General features: G+C 39.7%; 2 protein-coding genes across 4 annotated transcripts in view; one reads left to right on the top strand and one right to left on the bottom strand.

Moving 5' to 3' along the window:
• The window catches only part of DPP4 (dipeptidyl peptidase 4), an 82,820-nt gene that overhangs the window by 32,065 nt on the left and 26,041 nt on the right, over nucleotides 1–24,714 (top strand). For 2 of the 3 annotated variants that reach the window (XM_055291957.2, XM_055291958.2), the window contains exons 6-16: nucleotides 3,861–3,913; nucleotides 4,024–4,096; nucleotides 4,863–4,983; nucleotides 7,976–8,136; nucleotides 9,656–9,768; nucleotides 18,411–18,546; nucleotides 20,551–20,595; nucleotides 22,668–22,775; nucleotides 23,058–23,125; nucleotides 24,080–24,133; nucleotides 24,505–24,626. In XM_055291957.2, the coding sequence (XP_055147932.1) occupies nucleotides 3,861–3,913; nucleotides 4,024–4,096; nucleotides 4,863–4,983; nucleotides 7,976–8,136; nucleotides 9,656–9,768; nucleotides 18,411–18,546; nucleotides 20,551–20,595; nucleotides 22,668–22,775; nucleotides 23,058–23,125; nucleotides 24,080–24,133; nucleotides 24,505–24,626 (1,054 nt within the window). The remainder of the gene's footprint in view (nucleotides 1–3,860; nucleotides 3,914–4,023; nucleotides 4,097–4,862; nucleotides 4,984–7,975; nucleotides 8,137–9,655; nucleotides 9,769–18,410; nucleotides 18,547–20,550; nucleotides 20,596–22,667; nucleotides 22,776–23,057; nucleotides 23,126–24,079; nucleotides 24,134–24,504; nucleotides 24,627–24,714) is intronic. The other variant, XM_055291959.2, reaches the window with a different exon arrangement.
• Nucleotides 1–24,714, bottom strand: part of SLC4A10 (solute carrier family 4 member 10) — a 448,737-nt gene that overhangs the window by 26,850 nt on the left and 397,173 nt on the right. The gene's annotated exons all lie outside the window — the stretch shown is intronic.

A 24,714-nucleotide genomic window follows, 5' to 3' on the forward strand; every position in this document is an offset into this window, starting at 1 on the left:
AAAGGCCAAATCACTTGCTATTGCTTCCTCATGGGAGCTTCTCCATCATCATATGCTTCTCTCTCTTTATTAACTCAGGTCCAGATTTGTTGGGTCACTTTGTCAAACATTGCCCCCTGCCATGCTCTTCCACCCACACCCCACAAATCAGTCTCTGTCATGTTAACCCGTTTTAGTTTCATCACAACATTTTGTGATATTTTGTCATTGATTTCTTTGCTTATTTTTTGCCTGCCTTATTTGGTGCCAGTTTCCCTGTGATTTATTCACTGCCACACCTCTGTGCCCAGGACAGGGCCACATAGCAGATGCTGAACATCATTGTTAAATGAATACATGTTTTATTGCAAAGTGCTAAATTATAAAGCTATTGAAAGTAAGGATCTATATCTTCTACTATTTTTTTCTTTTTTTTTTTTACTTTCAAGAGAATCCAATAGAATTTACTGTACAGCATATATGTTTTGACTATGTGACTCTTATGAAATGTATCTAGAAAGAAGAAAAGTTTAATTTGATTACATTTCCTTGGAGGCCTACCTTTTAGTGTTTTTTAGATCCTACTACGTGACTTCTCCATGACTCAGTTAGTGCTATCACTTCCAAGTTGTGGCTACAAATAAATAAATGAGCAAGTGAGTGAGTGAGTGGATAAGTACCCCCACAGTCTGGTATGAATGTTCTCCTAGCATCTCTGCTCATTGCCTAGTGCTCTGGAAATACAAATAATAGTTGTGTCATCGATTCTATGTCGATAATGTTCCAGAACCCTGCTAAGTGCTTCCCATGCATTCTCATGCATCTGAGATTGTTGCTGGCATTATCTTCATTTGTCTAAAAAGGAAATGGAAGCTTAGAAAGAAACTTGCTTCACATTACACAGTGAAACCCTGAATCCAGGTTAGAAGACTCCAAAGCTTGTGCTCTTAAATGTGATCTTTCCTATCTTTGCATTCAGCTTCTCTTTGCTATGGTGCTCTTTTACTCTTTCCCAGTCACCCTCTGTCACTAACCTCAGCCAAAGAATCATCTTTTCCGTAATCCTCTCTGCCTCCCCAAGGCCTAATTTATGATTCCTGCCTCTCCCACTCACCTCCATTATATCTCTTGGCACATCCTATTGTGATTATTTTATTGTCGTTTACTATTTCGTATCCTCCATTCCACTATAAGCTGCTCCAGGGGAGGGATCCTGTGTTATCCAGTAATGTCTGATAGAAGATAGCTACCAGTGTTTATAAACTAAATAGAATAATGAATCTGTTTCAAAAGATGAAGTGAAAATACCGAACATCATGGGTTTTCTTTTACAACCCGTGATGGTTTGTCATGCTCGGTGATCTCAGTCCATCTTAATATTTTTAGCTGGTACCACACCTTTTGGCTTTAGTGAATATTTTGCTTGAAGTTGCCCAGAAACAAGCATGGGGTGTGTCAAAATAATCCAGGATTCAGGAAAGGAATGTATGACTCCCAAAAAGTAGAACTTAATAAATATTTGTTGACATGAGAGCATAGAAGGGAGAGAAGTGATAAATAGTTAAGGTTAGGAACTCTGACTTTGTATCTCAGCTCTGCTATTATATAGCTCGGTGTCCTTGGGATACCTGTTTCATCCATCTCATCTTCATTGGTACAATTTGAATTTTACTGTAATTTGGTGTATTTCTTGAACACTCACTATGTGGCTTGCACTAGAATAGACTCCAGGCATCCAAAGATAAATAAGATACAATTTCTTACCTCTAGGAGTACGGTAGAGAAGGCAGACATATAGGCAAGTAACTTATTTGAAAATATCTTTAATTTATATATGCTTCTATATTCAGACATAATTTTTCATAAATGCAAATATGTGATCATATACATTTTTATCTTCGGTCTTGTTTTTTCCCTTTTTCACTTGGCTCTCTAAAGTCTAATATGTATCTCTCCATATTTTTATATTTTTCTTCTTGTTCATATAACTCTATGAAAATATATAGGGATGTTTTTAGTTATTGCTTGGTCTATAAAAATAAAATCCTATACTTTTTTGTAAATTGCATTTCTCACTCAATGATACCATGTGAAACTCCCTCCAAGTCATCTGGTTAGCTCTGATTCATTTTTTTTTAAATTAATATCACTTTATTTTTCAGAACAGCTTTAAGTTTGTAGAAAATAAGCAGAGAGTTCCCATATACTACCTTATCCTCCCTCCCCCACTTTCCCCTATTATTAAAGTCTTGCATGACTGTGGTCCATTTGTTATAACAAATGAGCCAATATTAATATATCATTATTAAGTCCATAGTTTACATTAGGCTTGATTCTTTGTGGGTTTTGGCAAATATATGGCATGTATCTACCATTATGGTGGATTCTGACAAATCTATGGCTCTTGACAAAAGTATAATGACATGTTTCACCATTATAGTATTATACAGATGACTTTGACTGTGCTAAAAATCCCTGTGTTTCCCCTATTCATCCCTTTCTTCCCTCAGTCTCCAAGCAACCACCAATCTCTTTACTCTCTCCATAGTTTTACCTTTTCCAGAAACTCATTGGAATCATACAATATGTAACCTTACCACATTGGCTTATTTCGCTTAGCAATATGTGTTTGAGATTCCTCCATGTCTTTTTGTGGCTGAATAGCTCCTTCTTCTTATCACTAAATAAGATTCCATTGTATGGATCTCTACTACAGTTTGTTTATCCACTCACCTGTTGAATGACATCTTAGTTGCCTCCCAGTTTTGGCAATTATGAATAAAGCTGCTATAAACATTTGTGTGTAGATTTTTGTGTGGGCATAAATTCTCAACTCATTTGAATAAATAACAAGGAGTTTGCTGGTAAAGTTATTTTGCCTTGGAGTTTTCTCTATGTGAAGTTTCTTATATCTGGATTCAATTTCTTTATTAGATATAAGACTATTCAGAATTTTTCTCAGTTTTGAGAAATTATTTTTCAAGAAATTTTTTGCTTTTCTCTAATTTTTAAAATGTATAGCCAAAATATATTTATAATAGCCTCTTATGATCTTTTAACATCTGTGGAGTCTGTTGTGATATCCCATTTTTCCTTTCTGATACCAGTCATTTGTGCTGTTTTACCCCTAAGTTTTACTATGTTTGCAATTTTACTAGTCTTTTTAATGACTTGAGTTTTGGCTTTGTTGATTTTTTCTATTATGTGTTTTCTACTTTATCAATGCTTTTACCTTTATTATTTCATTTCTTCTAATTACATTGGATTTAGTTTGACTTCCTTTTTTAAAAAAAATTTATTTCCCTATGCTTCTGCAGTCACTGAAAGTTTGACTTTCATCTCTAGCTTTTTGAGATGGTTGTTAAAATATTGATGATATATGTATTTTAATTTTAATATATCTTGCCAGGGGGCTTTCAAAAACTTTATAACACTTTACATTTCATCATCAGTGTATGAAGTTAAACATTTCTTCACATCACCATCAGCAATAGCATCATATATCTTTTAAATCTTTTGCCAACAAGATAGGTGAAAAGTGAAAATTTACATTTTTCTAAGTAGGCAATCTTAGCATACTATGGTGAGTGCTACGGATAATGTTTGTACAAAATGACATTTTTGGTTCACTGTGGTCCCGGGAAGGCTCCTTGGAGGAGGTGGTGCCAGAGCTAGGTTGTAGATGAACTCCGGAGGAGTTTGTACAAGATGATCTCTAGGATACTTCTGAATCCCAAAATTCTCGGAGGAAATTATAAGATATGATAACATGTGAGAATTATACAATCATATGTTACCAAACCTATCATCTTGGTCTCCTATAGTGAGTGGCCAAATTATCAAGTATCACAGAAGCCTGAAATGTCTGTTTTCTTTCATAGCAATGGAGGCATTCCTACACAGCTTCATATGACATTTATGATTTAAATAAAAGGTCAGTGACTTCCCAATAAAATCTATTAGGCTTTCCTACTGTCATATTTTTAAGGAAACCCCAATGTGAGTTATTCTTTCTGATAATGTTTCCTTTCATCTTTTTTCCAGGCAGCTGATTACAGAAGAGAGGATTCCAAACAACACACAGTGGGTCACATGGTCACCAGTGGGTCATAAATTGGTTAGTGAGTCTCTCCAGTTGTCAGAAAAATATTGGATCAAATTTTTCATAGGCAGAAGTTACTAATCCTGATACAAAGCAGACATCTTAGGAACTCAATACTTCACTCTAGAATATAGTGTTATTGCCCAAGATAAGATTTTACTAGCTTAACAAAATAAATATAATTCCTGAAAGTACCCATTGGGAATATTTATTCACTGGGAAAATGCATATCAAACTCTTAAGTTCTAGTTATCTGTTGTACTTAGATATTTTCTGAGTCACACCTGCTTTCCGCTAGTTCTGTGTTCTTCTTTGTTACTATAGATGTATCTTTATGTTCTATAGTGCTAGGAGAATGTCAGAAGTCCAAAAGAATCTTAGCGAGAGGATCTAATGCTTGTCTGCAGTTGAACTTCTCTCTTCCAGAATGCAACTGCCTTCTCTCTACTCACTCTCCCAATAAAGAAATATACAAGCATATATCATCCTGTAGAAGTGGTCAGCCTTCTCGGTCTTCTCATATACTTTAGCATTCAAATAGTGCTAGTTGTTGCTTCTTGTTTTTAACACATTATTAATGGTTTTAGGATTATTTTGGGATTATAGGCTGTATACTTGTAATTTAAGAATGAGAGGGAAGGAGTAAATGACTCTTCCTGTTTGAATGGAATATTTGACTATGGTAATCCTTACATTTGCAACAGATAAGTGTTTCTAAAACTCTGGGATAAAAATATAGCATGTTATTATAGATATCAATGCTTGTTTTTTTTCCTTCTAGGCATATGTTTGGAACAATGACATTTATGTTAAAATTGAACCAAATTTACCAAGTCACAGAATCACATCGACTGGGGAAGAAGATATAATATATAATGGAATAACTGACTGGGTTTATGAAGGTAGAAACTTTAAAGCTTTTTCAAATCAGAAAATCTATAAGCTTTTAAAATAGTTAAATGTTTCTTTTGCAATGGGAAAATTTAAATGAGATTCAAAATAAGTTTCATTGTTTAAAATGTCATCAAATTTCTCTTAGAACTCACAGCACCAGGTGTCTCCTTGACCAAGAATTTAACTATTCCTAGCACTCCTCTGTCCTCATTGCCTGACAATACTCCTCTTGTCTCTGGTTTATTGATACAAAGGGCTTTTCTGTGTAGGTAGACCTTTTCTGCCTTTACTGGAACATAAAAGCCTCCAGATTAACATCAGACATTTCTCTAACTAGGCCGACCTAACCCGGAAGTTACTAAGGAAAGCTAAACAATCCCATCACGTTGAGAAGATGATAAAATAATATATACAGGTTGGAGAGTACAGGGGAAGAAAAGGCCTGTTTTATAGAGGATTTGTATTTATTTGAACTTGGACAAATTATGATTTCCTGTTTTTAAGAATAAAAAAGCAATTAGAAAGGCTTAGGAAAAAGTGACTAATAAAACTAAAAAAGTTAAAAAGGAATATTCTCCCTTTTAGGATACAGAGTTGACGAAACTATCAGGAACACATTTTAGAAACTTAGAAAATATTAGAAAAACATTTTTATGTCTGTATTTGCCAAGATAAAAGGCATTTTGAGGCTGCTTCAAACTGTTCACAAGGTTTCCTCATACTTATTAGAAAGACTTATCTGTATTTCATCGTATTATTTTTTCTTCTTTGTAGTTTAAAAAAATAGTTTTTCTTCATGACTTAATTTTAGTTCTTACCAAGTCCAAGTCAAGTTTAATTGACTCATTATAACAACAACAACAACAACAAATCACATTAAAAGAAAGATAAATTTTCATGTCCTAGAAATAAGTGCTTGACTAAAACTTACAATGAAATTTACTAACACTAGCTACTTAGAGATTCTTTAACCCTTGGACAGCACAACCCAGCCTCCAGGATCCTTGAGAAGAGTGGCCCGTTTCCAAAGCTGTGACCCTCCCTCAGAAACAGCTGGCCCTCTGGAAGATAAGAGGGCAGCTAACACTTTCATTCTTTCTAAAGTAGATAATCGCTGGAGGGAGTCTTTTGCATGTTCATGACTAGGCCATTCACATGCAGAACAGCTTCACAGCTCCAATTTGGGCCTCTCTAATAGCTTCAGTTCCTAGAAGGAGATTACTAAATTGTCAATATAGAAAAGTATGTCCTGCATTCCAAATAACCACTAATTCAAGACAAAGATCACTACCTGCTAATTACACTTACAAGTAATTCTAAAAAGCAAAACCTGGGTCTGATTATATTGATTTTATGTAATTGCAGCTGTGTTATAGACCAGAATCAATGGGTAAAAGTTACAAAGAACAGGAAGTCAACTCAGCATATGAACAAGTTCTTAGTATAATAGAAACCATGACTTGGAATCATAAGGGCTGGGTTCTAGTTCTTGTCTCAGGCAATTCACTGGATTGCTCCATGTCTCAGTTGCCTTCTCTGTGCAATGAGCTATGAATCATCACCCAGAGATCTTTGTGAAGACTAAATATGATATGTTTTGTAAATTCTAAGTTGCTACATAAGAGTGTATAGATCAATGTTATAGATATGAGGCAGTCAAAGGAAGAATAGGCTGCTTAACTCGGTAGTAGGTTTTCTATTACTAGAAATGCTAAAATAGAGGCAGGAAAGGGCAGTATAGCACGGAGATGAAAAGCATGAGTCAAAGGAGATTTGGGTTGGTTTTTGATTCTACCAATTCTTAGCCATGTGATCCTAGACAAATTTCTGATCCTCTTCAAGCTTGTCTCACTTTATCAGTACAATGGGTTATTGTGAGCCTTAACTGAGATGATAGATGTCAATTGCTTATCAATACCTGGTGCATAGTTAGCACTCATTGAATGTCAGCTGCTCATCACAATAATTATTATTACATTTTATTACAGCAATTATTTTTGCTCTTCTTCTTGTTGTTGAAAAAAAGCATTTGGAAGTAACTTGAAAGGAGGTATCAGGCATCTGAAAACTGATTAGAATGCATGATTTCCCAACCCTAAGATTCTAGTTTCTATGCTTTTGCTTTTACATTTACACTTACATGAGACTTGTGAATATATAGGCGTCTCCACCCAGTCCACTTAACTCCTCCATTCCCAGTTGGTGAAGGAGTTTTCAACATATTAAGAGCCAGTGATTGAATATCCCACGTATAGACCCCATAATAATCATAGAGATGATCTATCTTTGCCAGAGATTGTGAAGAAGCCCGACAATGTACTGGAAAGCAAGATCTTGTCTTTTATTTGCCTCTCTCTTTGACCCTCTTCTCTTACCCATCAGCATATACACCAGAGCAGCGTGTTAATCTAAGGGAGTTTTCAGTTTCTGGGCTGGGCAAGGAGATGTTTCTCAGTAGGGGTCTCAATGGAGTTCCTTGCCATTCTAAATCCATCCTTCCCACACCTTGTTTGTGCCAAGAGTAGTAAACTCTGGGCACCATATTGGTTTGATAGCCTGGAGCTACACACCACCCACCAGTACCCTGCGGGCTCAGTACAAACTGAGCCCAGTTGGGGAGAGTATGCTGGCATGTTGACTGTTTGAAAATTAGAAAGGAGAATCAGCCTCCTGTGTGAAATTTACTTTTAGTATGTTTTGAGGCATAAATTTAGAGGATTATAAGATAAAGAAAAAAATGTAGAGCTTATATTAAATATTGCATGCTAAAATATTCTAAAATGGTCCAACGGGTTACTTATTTTTACAATCCAGATATATCCTTGAAGATTTTATTTTTATTCATTTGTATTACTCTGATTTTGGAAGCCCAGCAAATGCAAAGTGGTTCATTAGTTGAACTCTACTGTAATTACTAAAGCTAATGAGGACAATATTTTGAATGCCAAAGCCAATTTATCAGCTACTTCTTGTAACAGAACAATTTATGTCTTTTTTCAGAGGAAGTCTTCAGTGCCTACTCTGCTCTGTGGTGGTCTCCAAACGGCACTTTTTTAGCATATGCCCAATTTAACGACACAGAAGTCCCACTTATTGAATACTCCTTCTACTCTGATGAGTCACTGCAGTACCCAAAGACTGTACGGGTTCCATATCCAAAGGTCTGTGCTCCTGTTCGTACAGTGGTTCCATGATTTGATGGGAAGAGAATGGTTTCATTTAATCCCTTCTTGCTAATGAAAATATTGTCAGTCTCTCTTCAACAGCTTGCTGTGATTACTCTTGCTGAAGTCAACAGCATCTGGCAATTTTAAAGTATTTTTATTATCCCAGGAAAGAGTGTGATTTAAGGTTTTGTAATTTCTCCAAAAACTTTGAGGAATGACAAGCAGAAAAAATGGGGAAAATGCTTTTGAAAGAGATAAGGGGAATGAAAACGTTTGAATGGAGGAAAAGAGAGGCTATAATTGAATCAGAAGCTCGTCTCATTTGTAGAAGTTGGATTGTGCCCTAGACGAAGTTGCAAAGCTCAGTTATAGATCAGATTGTATTACTAATTAACAGGATACATGACTAGTTTTAGTAGTTCTATTATAGATTTGGCACTAATGTAAATTTTTCATGTCCTACATTTGGAATAATAGTGTCACATCTTGGTTTTCAAAGCTGTTCTCCCCCTCAGGGTTGCGTGTTTACGAAAATTGAGGAGCTTTGTTAAGCAGTGTAAGCCGGGTAAGATGGGGTTTAGAAGGGAACCAGGGATTCTTCACTAGTACCATAATAATAATGGCTACAGTATTGTCTGCAGGAAAATCTAATAGTAAAGTGTTTTTTCTGTAAGAAATTTGGAAAAGGGGATTTTTATTTTTACCAACTCACTCAATTTGCTTTATGAAGAGCTGCCATTTTAGGAAGACAGAGGAAGTTAAAAGAAAAAAAAGATCAGAGACTAAATATGGAGATGTGTTTTCAGTGGAATGTTATTTTTTGATGAGCGAAACTGGCACATACAAAAAAAATTCTATAAAGTGTTCTCACTAAAAATATCATATTATTTCTAACTAATCTGTCAATCGAAGATCTATGTGTATATTTAAAAAGGTTTTATAGATTTCAGTCATAATATTGATTGTAAAGCTCCAACATAGTGAACCTGAATTTAGAATGGAAATGATGGCTTCCTAATTGACATCGTTGGCTCAGGTAACCTGATTTTCCTGGTGGATGGTGTCTTTGGCAGAACCCAAGGTGTTCTTCATACTGACAGGCATCAAAGACTTTTGGTCTCAGGGAGACAGGGTATATTTGCAATTAATAGAGTTGATTTTAAGAGGTTTATCCTTGCTTGCACAAAGTGATAAATTATAAAGATATAAACATTCATTATTTAAACAGAAGTGCTTTGGACCTTCAAGTTTTATATGGTGTGTGTATATATATATATATATATATATATATATATATACACACACATATTCTGTTTCTGCCTGACCATGAAAAGGTTGCATTTCATGACTCTCCCTTATGTTCATTTTATTTATATTAAATTGTTGGAACGTGTCTGATTGTGATAATTTTATGGGCATAATGCAGACATTTTTGTGCAGTTTTAAAATGTGTGCAATGATGTTACTTTTTTTTTTTTTTGTCAATACCAATTCTGTGATTGTTTTTTCCTAGGCAGGAGCTGTGAATCCAACTGTAAAGTTCTTTGTTGTAAATACAGACTCTCTCAGCTCAGTCACCAATGCAACTTCCACACAAATCACTGCTCCTGCTTCTATGTTGATAGGGTAAGACTCTTGTCCTGAATGCTTGGCTTGTAAACAGTTTTACGCTTTCTAGGGAGAACTTTTCAAAAGTGAATGGCAAAGTGGATCACAGCCTCCCACTGTGTCATCCCCTCTGATAGTCATTCATTCTTTCCTTCAGCAACTCTTTGTTGAGCATCTTCACGTCCTCAGGCTGGGCACAACTCTAGAGATAAGGATGACAATGGACAGAGCAGCCAGCCCCTGGTGTTATGGAGCCTACATTCAAATTGGGGGAGACAGAAAATAACCAGATATACAAAGAACAGTGTAATATGCCAGGTAGCAATAAATGTGGTGAAGAAAACCTGAGCAGAACAAAACGGATGGGGCTGGTGAGGGGAGGTCAGGGAAGCCTCATGGATAAAATGACCTGTGGCAGTGATGTGAAGAGCACGAGGGCTCCATTCACACCAATAGCAGGGGGCAGAGGAAAAGCAAGTGCAAAGGCCCTGCAGAGGAGATGTGCTTGGGGTGTTGGAGGAACTTCAAGGAGGTTGGGGTGACTGGAGCCTTTTGAGTGAAGAAGAGAGTGGAGGGGACAAGGTCAGGTCCCACAGAGCCTTGTAAGGCCTAGAGAAATGCAGGAAATCTGTGGATTAGGTTTAGGGAGCTCCAAGGTCATGTTGTGCTCCAAGACTTCACTTCCTGAAATCATGTCAGTGGTTTGAAATTCCGCCATGGAGCACCTTCAGCCCCTTGTTTATTTTCCTGTAAAGGAACCAACATACTGGGTACAATTTATAGCTATCTGATAGCTCCATATTTACTCATTTCTGTTATTTATTTGGTTTTGTTGCTGGGTTTTTTTTTGTTGTTGTTTGTTTGTTTGTTTTTTGAGACGGAGTCTTGCTCTGTCGCCCAGGCTGGAGTGCAGTGGTGCCATCTCAGCTCACTGCAACCTCCGCCTCCCGGGTTCAAGCAATTCTCCTGCCTCAGCCTCCTGAGTACAGCTGGGATTACAGTGCGTGCCCAGTTAATTTTTATATTTTTAGTAGAGATGAGGTTTTACCATGTTGGTCAGGCTGGTCTCAAACTCCTGACCTCATGATCCGCCCACCTTGGCCTCCCAAAGTGCTGGGATTACAGTCGAGAGCCACTGTGCCCGGCCTGTTGCTGTTTTTAAATAACAACTAGCACACATTGAGTACTCACCATGTGCCAGACACAGGGATTATCACATGCTTTATCTTAGGACTCTTTAAAGTCACTCTGTCTTTCCAACAACTATCATCATGTGCCTGTTCACAAATAAGAAAATGAGGCCTACACATTAAGAAAATGACCAAGTACGAATCTGTATTCAAATCTGACTTTCTGGCTTGAAAGAACAAGCTATTAAACACTGCTTCGTGTCTCCCTCTGTGTGATTACAGCTGGTGCCCTCAGATTCCTGAAGGCACCGTCACAGCAGTACGAAAGCATCCATTTTCTCTGGAGTTGCATTAACTACATCAGGAAGGCTGTGGGCTGTGCTCCGTGGTTAGTAATTCATTATTTTGGTTAGAAATATCTGTAGTAACCCATTCATTCAGGGGGAAAAACGATTAGTAAGTTTTTAAAAATTTTTCTGGGTTTGTCCAATGGAGTAAAAATTTACCCAAAGGTTTCAAAGTCTGCCTTTGGATTCCATCCAGCCACCTTTAATCATCATCATTGATGGGCAGCCTCTGTTTCTACTCCCAAATGTCCGTAGAAAGCCTGTGCCCTTGTAGCACTTATCATCAGTAGATGATAGAAAACATTCGGATAAATGCCCCCAGGAGTGATAGGAGAGATACGAGCAATAGAATGGAGGCATTCTGAGGAGGAGAACATGGGGTTTTCATGACCCCAGGACCAAAAAATAACCCCTGGAGAATGTGCAGATTGAGCAGGTTGGCTTCCAGCAGGGCGCAGTGAGGAGGAAGCACACTGAGGCGGAAGAAACAGAGCATGGAAAAGTCAGGGCTTCCCAGGAGAAGACCAGCAGAGCCTGGTGTGGCCCTTTGGTCTGTCACCAATATCTGCCTGTAGGGAGGATGAGCCATGAGCAGCTGCTCTGAAAAAGATTCCATCTGAAAGGGGCTTTAGACCTTATCAATGGTTTATAAACTTTGTAAGGGTCTGGAAACCTTTGTTCAAGTGAGATATAATACAGAAGTGTATGGCCAGAAAGCAAATGGGAGATTGCTTCTCAGTTTTGGCAGGTCTAGTCCTTGTCCTCCCTCCTTCCCGCAACAGTCCCGGGAGCTTAGACAGAACCTGGAGTGGTTCCAGAACACAATCACAACACCGCTGTGAGGCACAGGTGAGAGAACCGAGGCTCAGAGAGGTAAAGTCATTTGCTCAAGGTCACACAGCAAGTTAGTGTGGAAGCTGGGAATAGGACCGAGGCCTATGCCTGCTGGACCAAAATATTTGAATAATTTAGTTAAAAATGTATTGAGTCCTTCTCATGGGCTGGGACTGTGCTCAGTGCTCTGCTCTTGCTGTCTCATTTATTCCCCAAAGAGATGAAGTCTTTCCCACTTACAGATCTGTTTCCAAGGCACAGCTGTGTGAAGTGCTGGGCTCAAGAAACAAGCAATTCTCAGGACGGATTTTTGGCCTTATGTGAATTCATCAATAAGTTCTTGTTCTCAGTAGTTCTTTAAGTCACACTTAAGACTCACTATGGAGATTTTGTGTGGAATGTATATTACCAAAGAATATTGTTTTTTGGAAATGCCACAGGAATGTGTTTTTTAGGGAGTTTAAAATATAGCTCTGGTCTCTGTTAACACTGGTAAGGTTGCAGTTTTTCTAGAACTAGACTCTAGATGCTCTCTGGGAAAAATGCTCTAGTACCTGATGATACACCGTTTTCTGGCCTCATGCAAAGATCCAGCAGGGCCAAGTAAATCCAGGTGAGTTATGCCTCTTAGTAACCTGCTCAGCCTGTTACCTGGTGATTTACTAGTTCCTGGAGTGGGAAACCTGGCCAGGATCAGTGCCTCTCCTCCTTCCTCCTGCCCATGTTTCCCTCATTAGTTTTCCTGTTAGGCCATATCCCTTCACCACAGAACCTGCAGCAAGTGAAATCCACAGGAGGATGAGGCTGGTTTGTGACTTTGTTAAGAATTAGCAGAAATGGGTGGAAGCCCTGCTTCTCTGATAAGTGAGAAGGGCAGCCAGGCTGCGTTTCCAGCAACCAAGGCCTGAACTTGAACCAGGGTGAATCTCCCTGCTGCCTGCATTGATTTAGTGCTAAAGTTGATTAGATTTGTTATGCTGTTAATTTGTGTTCATTGTTCATAATGAGAACTGGAAAGCTCAAAAATTTGAAGGAAAATAGCACATAATGTAAAATCATAAATCTCCTTTTATCTAGAGCAGTACATTCATTGTTGACTGAAGTAAGACAGGTTCTATGCAGTAGAGGCCAATCCTACAATCGTATCTCCAGTGTGTAGTAGGGTGCCTGTGATATAGCATATGCCCAACCAATATTTGTAGAATAAACTAATAGATAAGCAGAGGATGGATGGATGGGTGGATGGATGAATGGATGAGTAAGTTATGGAGGTGACTTTGTGTGTGTAGAATAGTGGTTCACGCTGCCACCACTATGGATAGACTTCAAAATGACCTTGCATAGAAATCCCTCCTTTTTATCTCCTCTCTGCCAAAAATTCTGTGGCCTGAATCTAGGGGATTGGAAAGGGCATGTTCTACTGTGGTAACCCCACCCAACATCTGTTGAATGGCTCTGGGGCTCATCACACCCAGCTCATGACATACCCCACCCCTGCTCTCTCTGCTTCTGAATGACACAATAGATATAAAGTCTTGCTGTGTCTTCTCTGAACTGTTACGACCCCTGGCCTATAAAGCTGCAACATCAAAGCCTCAGATTGTCACACAGGATATAAATAAACTGGAAGCTAGTGACACCTGCACATTAGGACCTGCATGCTACGACTGTGCGGGTGTACGGGTGCTGCAGCCCTCAGATCTGCTTCATTTCATCCCACCCATTCCTCTCCTGAAGGATTTGTCAGCGAACCTGGGAGGGTTGGCATCCCCATCAGAGCAGAGGGTGGCATGGAGCCCGCGGCCAGCACTGGCAGTACGCCCGCTTCCTCGGGTGATTCACTGAATTAATCATTCCACGGTTGCAGTTGCTCTTTGTAGCATTTTTCCCTCCAATATTATTTCCAGTTGGTAATAAATGCCTTATTTTAAGTATCCTTAATGTACCAAAAGAAATATTTACACAAATTAAGGGAATTAATAGTACCCAATAAACATTTATTAAATGTTTACTGTTTGCAAGGCATTATGCTGGGACAGGTGGTCACTTTGCAAGGGTATTCTCTGTTGTGTGATTTTCAACAAATCTCTCTCAGTGCATTCACATATAATTTGCCTTATAAAATTTAGTTTACACACAGCTCTCTAGGAATAGATTTCTTTAAGTGAGGAACTTTATGCTGAAAAGAAGCAAGAAGGTGAAACTAGCTAGCAACATTTCCCAAATGGATGGGTGGAGGTTTCATAGAGGGAACGAGTATGAACTGGGAATCTGAAGCCAAAAGCTTGAATTGAATCCCGGCTCCAACACTTCCCAGTTGGGTGATAGTGGGCAAGTTACTTAAATCCTCTGCTGTTAAGTTTCTTTGTCTGCAGACCATGAACTGCAATACTTACCTCATAGGGTGGTCATGAGCTTATGTCAAGCACTTAGAATAGTTCCCGGCACACAGTAGACTCCACATGGGTGTGAACTCATTATTTTACATCCAGAAATTACTCCATCATTTTAGTATTAAAATCAACCATATTCCCGTTGGACTAATCCAGCTGCAGAAGGTAGAAGAGCTTGCTGGCTCATATGTCTAACCTGGGTAAGTTGTCCAGGCTCTCAGGAAGGCCTGACTGCAGGGGCGGTCCCTCTCCCACCCCACCAAAACCATTACATAAGAAAGCTACTCAGTATCGGCCTGTCTGTTTTTGCAGAATAAAAGCAGCATGCAGTGTGCAAAGCATAGACGATAATCCTGCTGGTTGGATTTTTCTGGTTTTAAGTGGGACTTAAACTTTTCAGTAAAAAGTACAATTGAGCCATTGGCTTGCTTGCTTGCTTTCTTTCTCTCTCTCTCTTTCTTTCTTTCTTTCTTTCTTTCTTTCTTTCTTTCTTTCTTTCTTTCTTTCTTTCTTTCTCTTTCTTTCATTTATTTATTTTGAGATGGGGTCATACTCTGTCGCCCAGGCTGGAGTGCAATGGCATGATCTCGGCTCAATGCAACCTCTGTCTCCCAGGTTCAATTAGTTCTCCTGCCTCAGCCTCCTGAGTAGCTGGGATTACAGATGCACCCCACCATGCCTGACTAATTTTTGTATTTTTAGTAGATACAGGGTATCACCATGTTGGCCAGGCTGGTCTCGAACTCCTGACCTCAAATGATCCACCTGCGTTGGCCTCCCAAAGTGCTGGTATTACAGGCATGAGTCACTGCACCTGGCAGGTTTTTTTTTTTTTTTTTTTTATGATTCTTTGACATCTCAGACTGGCATAATCTTGGCTCAAGGCTGCCACTGAAGAGAAGTATGTTTATAAGAAAATTCAAAAATTCCTGTATGCGCCACGGGTGAACTGCCTTGCTGAGCATGCACAGGGTGCAGAGTACGCCTGGGGTCATGGAGAGTAACCCAGGCCATGCAGGGTCCAGGACCATAAACCTTTGATCTGAAAATGGGCAGGGAAGATGACTGATGCACGTGAGTTTCCTGGCTGACTTCCCAAATTCCATTACTCAATGTTTTCAAATCGGGAAAAGTTGCTTTTATATTGCTGATTTCTGAACCTGATGTTTAATTTATGACTTTTAATAGATAAAGCTATTTAGTACTGGGTGATCCACTAATTACTGTCAAAAGTTTTTCCCCCATCACCTACCCCTTCGCTCTGCCAGAACACTTTTAAAAAGAAGAATAATATTGCTGGAGCCCAAATTCCTAATCTATGCCCATGGAATTTTCAGATGTTGTATATATGTCAGTGGAGAGGCTTTTCCCACCTAGAGAGAGGTACATCAGTTTCATCAGATTGTCCAAATGGTTTTTGGCCTGAAAAAATAGTAACCACTGATATAGGACAGGGGTTAACACCCTAGGGTTTATGGGCCAAATGCAGTCCACTGCCCGTTTCTGTGTGTTCCACAAGTAAGAATGGTTTTTACTTTTTTTTTTTTTGAGACAGAGTCTCACTCTCGCCCAGGCTAGAGTGCAGCGGCTTGATCTTGGCTCACCTCAACCTCCGTCTCCCGGGTTGAAGCAATTCTCATGCCTTAGCCTCCTGAGTAGCTGGGATTACACGTGTGTGCCACCATGCCTGGCTAATTTTTGCATTTTTAGTAGAGGCACGGTTTTGTCATGTTGGCCAGGCTGGTCTTGAACTCCTGACCTTAGGTGATCTGCCCAGGTTTTACATTTTTAAGTGGTTGGGAACAAAAATCAAAAGAGTAATAATATTTCATGATATGTGAAAGTTTAATGAAATTCAAATTTTAGCTTTTCAGTGGAATATTAAATGAACTCATTCATTTAATTATGGTCTCTGGCTACATTTGTGCTACAAAGGCAGAGTGGAGTAGTGACAGAGATGTGGACCACAAAGCTGAAAATACTTACTCTACGACCCTTAATTGAAAAAGTTTTCCAACGTCTGGTCTAAAAACCTAACTTCAGAAAGCTTCATTTTCTGTTGTGCTTTTCATACTTCCATTCTCTTTGCACGGATTTGTTGCCTGTCTTGGGTAAAGTATATTCACCTTTCCGGGTTCTCATTTAGCTCCCCTGCACTGGGCAGATGCAGAAGCGTCAGACTGGATGAGATGTCTGTGTTTCCCGGCATGGAAAGGGGCAGTTGCACTCTCAGCCCCTGCAGCCTGGCAGTTTGTGATGAGTGCAATGAGACCCGGGAGAGTGGTGTGGGAGAAGGAGGTTTCCAAGAAGACATCGTGGATGAGGGGACATTTAGGCCAAGACCTAAGGAAGTTAGAGCTTGGCAGCCACTTCAGACTGAAGAGCAAGACTGAACAAAGAGGGGGCAACTGGGAAACCTCATGGTGTGTTCATGAGAATACTAGCCACCCAGACTAGGTAGTATATAGGTTCTTCAGAAGCAAGTGAAAGGACTGAAATGAAAAGGGACCCCTATTTATGGAAATGCGGTGCTCTGCGGCTGAGTGAAGAGATTCCGTCTTGTTTCAGTACCTGCGCCTTGCAGCAGGGTAGCATGGAAGCCCCGTATCACCAGGCACATTCGCATATTAAGTGTTCCCAGCTGTAAAATGGGGATGATGAAGCTGTGAGGGGCTTAAAGGGCTTTATCCAGCACCTAATCCATCCCGAGTGCCCAGTAAATGTTTGTTGTGTGATTAGGTGTCTGCGAAGGGAGTGGAGATGGAAATTGATCTATGAATTCTGAAGAAGGACAAAGCTATGGTCCTTCAGTATGACAATATGACAGGTCCCACAGGTCAGGAGAGGGCTTTCCGTTCTTCAGTGCTGCATTCCATGGACATATAATTAGTGCCTGTGTTGAGCCAGGCATTCTGCTAGGCCCTGGGGACACCCTGTAAAAGAGCTTGCAGTCAAGCAAGGAGAGGGGCAGGTCCAGCCTGTGAAGGAGAGAGCAAGTGGATTGTGTGAGAGCATTTGGGATGGGGAGGAGGTACGGCCACCGGACCAGCTGGGAAGAGGGGGATGAACACACCCATTTGGAATTCTCTGACAAAAAAGAGCAAGGCTGCGATCAGACACTCGAGAGCAGGGATTAGTGAATAGTCATCCAAAACCACAATGGGGGAGGAGGAGGGAGCAAAAACATAAACTATCCATTGCCAATAATGTGAGGGAGGCCAGCAGAAAAGTAAACGACGAATTCCACGCACTTCACTATAAATCAGAAGGTGGTTCCAAAAATTTTTAAAATATGTGTTGGGGAGGATGCACTGCTAGAGATACCTCTGTTGACATAAATTTATGTGAAAATACCACAGGGTTCTTTCATTTCTTCACAGAGTTCATGTTTTGACTCTTGAGAAATGTCTTTTTAGAATATATTTCTTTGATTTTCAAAGTTTCTAGAGGTGTGAGTCAATTTTTTCCCCTTTGAAAATGAAGTTGAGAAAAGGGTCAGCTGTAGTTTCACCCTAATAGAAAGAATTTTCTGGAGAAGCACGTAAAATACCAGAAATAGTCAAATCTTAGCCAGTGTCCATGGCCTCACTTCCCTCAAGACAGCAGAAAGGAGATGCAAAAACATCACCCTTGACTCCCCGGCACCACCAAAAGGCCAAGTTGAGGACTTCATAAATCCTGAGCTCATGGTTTGAGTCACGCATGTTAAGCCACTGTAGAATATTGTTGCTGCTTTTCCTGTCGGATATATTTTAATTTTCATTCCAAATTAAATTGCACTTTAAGCTTCAAGAAAAGGTGAAATATTATATTAAATGGTTTCATTAACCATTTATAATTCTACTTCCCATTAAGATTGATTTCTTTTCACTGAGTAAAATGTCTGTTTGTACCAAGGTCTGGCAATAGTCATATTCATTCTCTCTCTCTGTCCTTCCTTTCTTTCTTCCTTCCAGGGATCACTATTTGTGTGATGTGACATGGGCAACACAAGAAAGAATTTCTTTGCAGTGGCTCAGGAGGATTCAGAACTATTCGGTCATGGATATTTGTGACTATGATGAGTCCAGTGGAAGATGGAACTGCTTAGTGGTGAGACTGAATGGGGAGGTTCTGCTTCTAGAGCAACATGTGATCAGAGGGTCTGTGCAGTTGGGGAGAGTGAAGGCTGGGAATCAGGAAATGAGGTTTGAGTTTCTCTTCTTTCTGACTCTGTCTGATCCTGAGGCAATAAAATCTTGAATAAAACTCCTAGATAACCTGCCATCCCAAGGTGCTTCTATTTCTCCTACACGGACTAGTCATACTGTTTTAGTTATGGATACTGTCACTTGGGAAGAGGAGAGGGGGTGACTGACCACAAGATAGAATCTGACGTCAATATTTTAAAAACCAAAGAGGGCCAGCAGCTACAAGCTCAACAAAGTGTGTTTTAATAAAGATAATATAGGAAATGGGAAATAACTGGCTGAGTGTGTGTGAAACAAAACAAACACATGAGGCCACAAACCCGTTACCATACTGTCACTGTCTTTAAGCAGGAAACAGCTTTAGAATGCAAATAAATAACTGCCAGTCTGAGAGGGTGGCAATCCTGAGGCCAACTCTGTTCTTCCAACCTTGAGGTGCTGGGAGGCTTCTAGCCAGGAGACCACGAGGTCCAACTAGGATGATGGTCAAAGTTAAAGTCCCTCTGGGAGCCCGCAGCCTGGGAGGGGTGGATCCTGGAAGAGGTTTGCTGGCATATGCCAAGGACACCTCCCCAATCCCCCTTATCTAGTCACAGACCCTGTGCCCACACGCCTACCCTCCCTGCTCTCATCCTGGCTAGGCTCAGGGCAGACTCTCACCTCCCAGAACTGGAGCCTCGCATAACTTGATTCACTTATTAATTTATGTAACAAACACAGAATTCCTGTTACGTTCCAAGCTCTGTGCTAAGCTATGAATTTTTTAAAAAAGTGAATTAGTCAGCATGCCTGCCCCCAAAATGTTTCTGTTCTAGTTGGGAATATTATCAAAATAAATAATAAAAGCTGCCACTTAATGGTATACAAGTCACTGTGGAAGCTGAGGATCAACGTTTGAGGAGCTGGCTCAGGTCACAGGGCACAGTCAGAATTCACACTGCAAAACCCAAGCTCTTTGCTTGCTGCCAATGAAATCCTCATAATACCTATTGTACCATAAAAAGGGTTCAACCAAGGTACAGAGGGAATAGAGGGCAAAAGAAGATGATCAGCTCTACTGAGGGCAGGCTGACTGGGGAAGGAGATGATGTGGGAGAGCTATAGAGTAGTCTGGGGGAAGTTGCCATGTGCTGAGCAGATAAGGACCGAACGCCATATAAGCAGAGGGCTGTGCAAAGGCATCCAGTGTGAATAGCTTGGAACATGCAGGAACTAGGGACTGGGGGAGAGATGTAGTGGGGAGCACTGAGGCTAGAGATATAGGCAAAGGCTCAGGTGCCGTTCTGGGAGTTTGGACTTATCTTGTAAGAAATGGGGAGCTGTTTCAAGGTTTTAAACAAAAGACTATCACAATGGGACAGGCCTATCTATTGCTAACTAAGGTCAGCAGAGAAGAGCAGCAGGATCTCCAACAAGGAGATTCTGGCAACAGACCCCAGGCAACCTGCTGAGGACATGAACAAAGTCCTTAGCTGTAGAGAAGGACAGAGAAGTCAAAGAACTATGTGACAGGGGCTGAAGGAGGTGACTGTGAGGAGGGCAGGAATCTAGAATGACCCCCAGGTCTCTGGCTTGGGTGAATAGGTGCCACTAACTAGAAGAAGAATGAGGGAGTAGAACAGGCTGGTGGGACAGAGGAAAACAAATGAAATTCTCTCTAGTTTTGTGCATGCTGGATTTAAAACACCAGTGGAGCTTCCAGAAGGACCCACGATATAACTTTAGGCAAGAGAGTCAAATGATCTAATGTAATGACTTGAAAAATACTAACATAAATAGAAATATATGAATGGAGATAGTTTTCCATTATTGTAAGTACGGCTCTATTTATATTACCACAAATTATGGCTATAGATTTCATCTGACTTCTCTTTGAAATGCTGTCATTGTCTCTTTCCCTTCCTAGGCACGGCAACACATTGAAATGAGTACTACTGGCTGGGTTGGAAGAGTAAGTGTTATAAGTTGTGGGATTTTATGGATGAGTCAGCTACTCAGCTATTTGATATGCAGCTATTCAAAACTAAGGCTCTAAGTGATACGTTATTAATAGCAATATTAGTTAACCTATTTCTCAAAATATGTAAATGCTCCCTATAAAGACATCTTTTTGTAAAGAATATATAACACACACAGTTGGAAAAAGTAAGGGGACAAGTGAAAAATCAAAAGCAGAGCAGACAAAACATAATGCACTCCTGGCAAGTTGTAACTCCCAGCAAGTTAAAGGGTAACCATGGCTGAAAGTTGGCCAAGGTGTCCAGTGACCTCACATTTGAAGTTATGTGATTTAAAGACAGAAAACACAGGTTCTGTCCCCAGCCTGCACAGATACCTAAGGAGAGGTGACTACAACAAGCAGAAAAACTCAGCAGCAACCACACAGCGCCCACTATGCACCTCTCTTTGGAGGAAATCATACTTGCAGCCTTATGCTTTATTAGGCATCCAGATGCAGAGCTTTATCCAGGAAAGTGTGGTGACCCTCAGGGACTTGTCATGCTTCTCAGTCCCACTGAGTTATATACACATTGCACAGAATTACCACCCAGATTGCTATGGCCATGGAATGTAATGAGTTGATGAAGGAACTCCAGTCATCATGTCACCTTGCATGGTAGATGAGGAATGAATCTCACTTAATTTTTATGATCACTTCTATTAAGCCCCCTTTAAGAGGGAAATAAAGTGACCCCCAAAATGTAAAGATTTTATACCTCTTGGATCACAGAGGTGAGGTCCCCAGTCCAAGAAGACAACCCCTTCCAGCTGGGCTCGGAGCTCCGGCAGCATTCACACGTCCTTTTTCTTCAGGCATTGATTGGGCAGAGGGGAGAGGTTTGCCAACATGAAAAGTGGTTTCCTCCATGGCAAGAGACACGCTACACTTCCTCACGACTCTTTGAAAAAAATATGTTTTTTCCTCTCTGTATTTAACCAGACAGATGCCACTTTTCACACATTTCTACTAGGCACAACTCCATCCAGGGGAAACAGGGAAATGTATTAAAAAGATAAGGCTGTGAACACAGGTCTAGAGAGGGGAATGTGTTTCAAATCTCTGTAATGAGAACACCAAGTGTACCGCACGCCTCAGCTTGCTCCATAAATGAATTCGCTTTGAATCACTAAATAGAAGAGGGAAGCATTTTTCTTCCTTCCCAAAATGGGAGCTGATGAGAGAGGAAACATCGAGGGCGAAGTGAACCAACAATTTTAAAAGACCATCTCCTACCTGCTCTCAAATGTAGCTAGGAAATCAAAATCGTAAACCAGCATATTCCTTTCAGGCTGGGATAGACTCTCTTCTACTTAAACTGCATTATGTTCTGAGTACTATCTTTTATTGAACTGTAAAAAAATGGAAATTTGTTCTATATTTCTATACAAATATTTTTTGTAAATTGTTGATCATATTTAACAAAATGGAAAGGCTTATAATAAAAATAACTATATGAATGTTTTCATATGAAATATACAACAGACATTCCTTATAGTATGTAGTCCAGAAATGGTTAAATACTGAGTCTGACTTTCAAAAAGGAATATGTGTAAAAACAGGAAAGAAAGATATCCCCAAATTGCAAACCACCCCCAACCTGAAACAATACAAAATAATATGTCTGTTTCGAGAGAGCACATTTGTGACACTGAGGAAATTTACTGCTCCAGACTGAAAGGTTAATGCTATTTTCCAGGTGCTTGCAGCCGGAAGTCATAGTTACCATCCACAGAGAAAAGATGTCTCCAAATCAGCAACCACTTCTATTTATTGTTTTCTACAAGCCTCTTTATATACATTCTCTCATTTATTGCTCACAAAAATTACCTATGAGTATGGTGTTTTTGTTCACATTTTATAGAAAGAGAATTTTCTTTTTGAGACACTTTAATTTTAATTTGGCCTATAAATGGAGCATGGATTTTTGAGCATAGGTATTGGACAGGACTTTCTAAAACTAAAGTTGGTACTGAGATGAGACACTGTGCTTTAATGTTCTTTTGTTCTCTATTATTTTCTAGTTTAGGCCTTCAGAACCTCATTTTACCTCTGATGGTAATAGCTTCTACAAGATCATCAGCAATGAAGAAGGTTACAGACACATTTGCTATTTCCAAATAAATAAAAAAGTGAGTATTCTTACATATTTTATTTCATGTTGACCTCTTTTTTTTTTGGAAACCAACTTGAAGTGTAAATCATTTGGTAAGGTGGACCAATGTGTATAAAAATCAGATTAATTTAAACTCCTCAGTGGTGTATTGTGTAATGTGGAACGGGGTGGGGAAACCCAACAAGAAAATCAGGGTTATTTGAATTCCTGCTATGAATGATTTAATCCTCCACTTTGAACAGAGAGAGTCTCTAATCAATCTCTTTTTAAAAAAAAAAAAAAAAAAACAACCCATCAGGACTGCACATTTATTACAAAAGGCACCTGGGAAGTCATCGGGATAGAAGCTCTAACCAGCGATTATCTGTGAGTATTGTAACAATTGATAGGATATAAACTTACTTGTCATAATCATGCCCTCTTTGCCCAGAAGTAGGGAAAAAATCTCCTACAAATAAAGAGTAGTCTTTTTGGAATGTGTTCAATACTTTTTTTCTTTTTAACATACGGAAGCCTTAATGATTTTCACATATGCTTAGCAGATTTGATACCATGCCACCAGGCAGCTCTACCTCTTGCTCTTACCTGCTTTACATTACAAGAACTGTATCCTCTTTTACATGAACGTTGTGGAAAGCTGAACTAGCAATGAGGGGCATTTTGTTAAATTTCAGCTGGCACTGATTTTTTGGAAGGCTTGGAAAGGCAATTTTATCTGTCCATGTCCCGGCCTTACTCTTTGCAAAATGGAAAGCTTTGCAGAGGCTGTCAACTGCCATATATGAGTTGGTAGAAAAGGGGGTGTTATTTTTCATTAGAATCTTAGGCACTTTTATGATTCTTTGTTGGTCTAATCGCGGAGGAATTTTGCCACCGCCCGAAGTAGCTTTTGAAGCCCCTCTTCAGCAGTGGCTCTGCTGCTCTCAGGAACATGGGGCTCCTGCCATCTAGTAGCTTATGTTATAAGACAGAAAATACAACGATCGGAATCAATGAGTGGGGTCTCAATTTCAGGCTAGCTGCCTAGTCCTATTTTTTTTTGACAGAAGCCTTCTTTTGTGTTTTTACTTGTCACTCTAATTAAGGAAGAAATCTCTGGTTTTACGTATTTTACTCTGTTAAGAACAAGACCTTTCTGTGTAGAGATGACGGAGAAAAATGGCTTCTCGGGGGTGAGGGACACAGAAGCGATGGCGGAGGGCGGCGGGCACCGGTGCGCGCGCTCCGTGCACACTTAGGCTTGAGGTCTGAGTGCGGTGGATCGCCTCTGACTTCTTAAAAAACATAATTAATATATATTTCATTTTTTTCTCTTCCTAGATACTACATTAGTAATGAATATAAAGGAATGCCAGGAGGAAGGAATCTTTATAAGTAAGAGCCCTGTCAAGTTGTTGACTTGAGTCATTTTAGCTGAGGAACAATTTCTGAACTCTATTTTTATTTTTTTGCCTTGTCCTAACTAATATTAAACTGGTATTGCTATTGAGCACTTTTTATTCCTTCATAAATCAATCTACATGTCCACAAGAGAGAATGGCTTTATTTGATGTTTAGTGATATTTCCAAACAATGGGAGGTTTGAGGTTACTATTAATTTATGTATTTATTTCACGTTAAAAAAAAAAGAGTCCTAAAGATTGCGTTGGCATGCTGCTGTCTTTGAAACTAGAATATGGCTTTATTCAGTTCCTTCCTTTCACTTATCTTCTTCAAGCACTTAATTTCCACCGTTGGTTTTACAGAATCCAACTTAGTGACTATACAAAAGTGACATGCCTTAGTTGTGAGCTGAATCCGGAAAGGTGTCAGTACTATTCTGTGTCATTCAGTAAAGAGGCAAAGTATTATCAGCTGAGATGTTCTGGTAAGTCTGAGCTCCCTGGGAGGGAGGGCAGTCGCCGCTGTTATTCACTTCGAAGCAGCTCCCTCTATTCCTTTTGAATCTGAGGAGC

The sequence above is a fragment of the Symphalangus syndactylus genome, chromosome 9 (assembly GCF_028878055.3).
Source record: "Symphalangus syndactylus isolate Jambi chromosome 9, NHGRI_mSymSyn1-v2.1_pri, whole genome shotgun sequence".
Lineage (NCBI taxonomy): Eukaryota > Metazoa > Chordata > Mammalia > Primates > Hylobatidae > Symphalangus > Symphalangus syndactylus.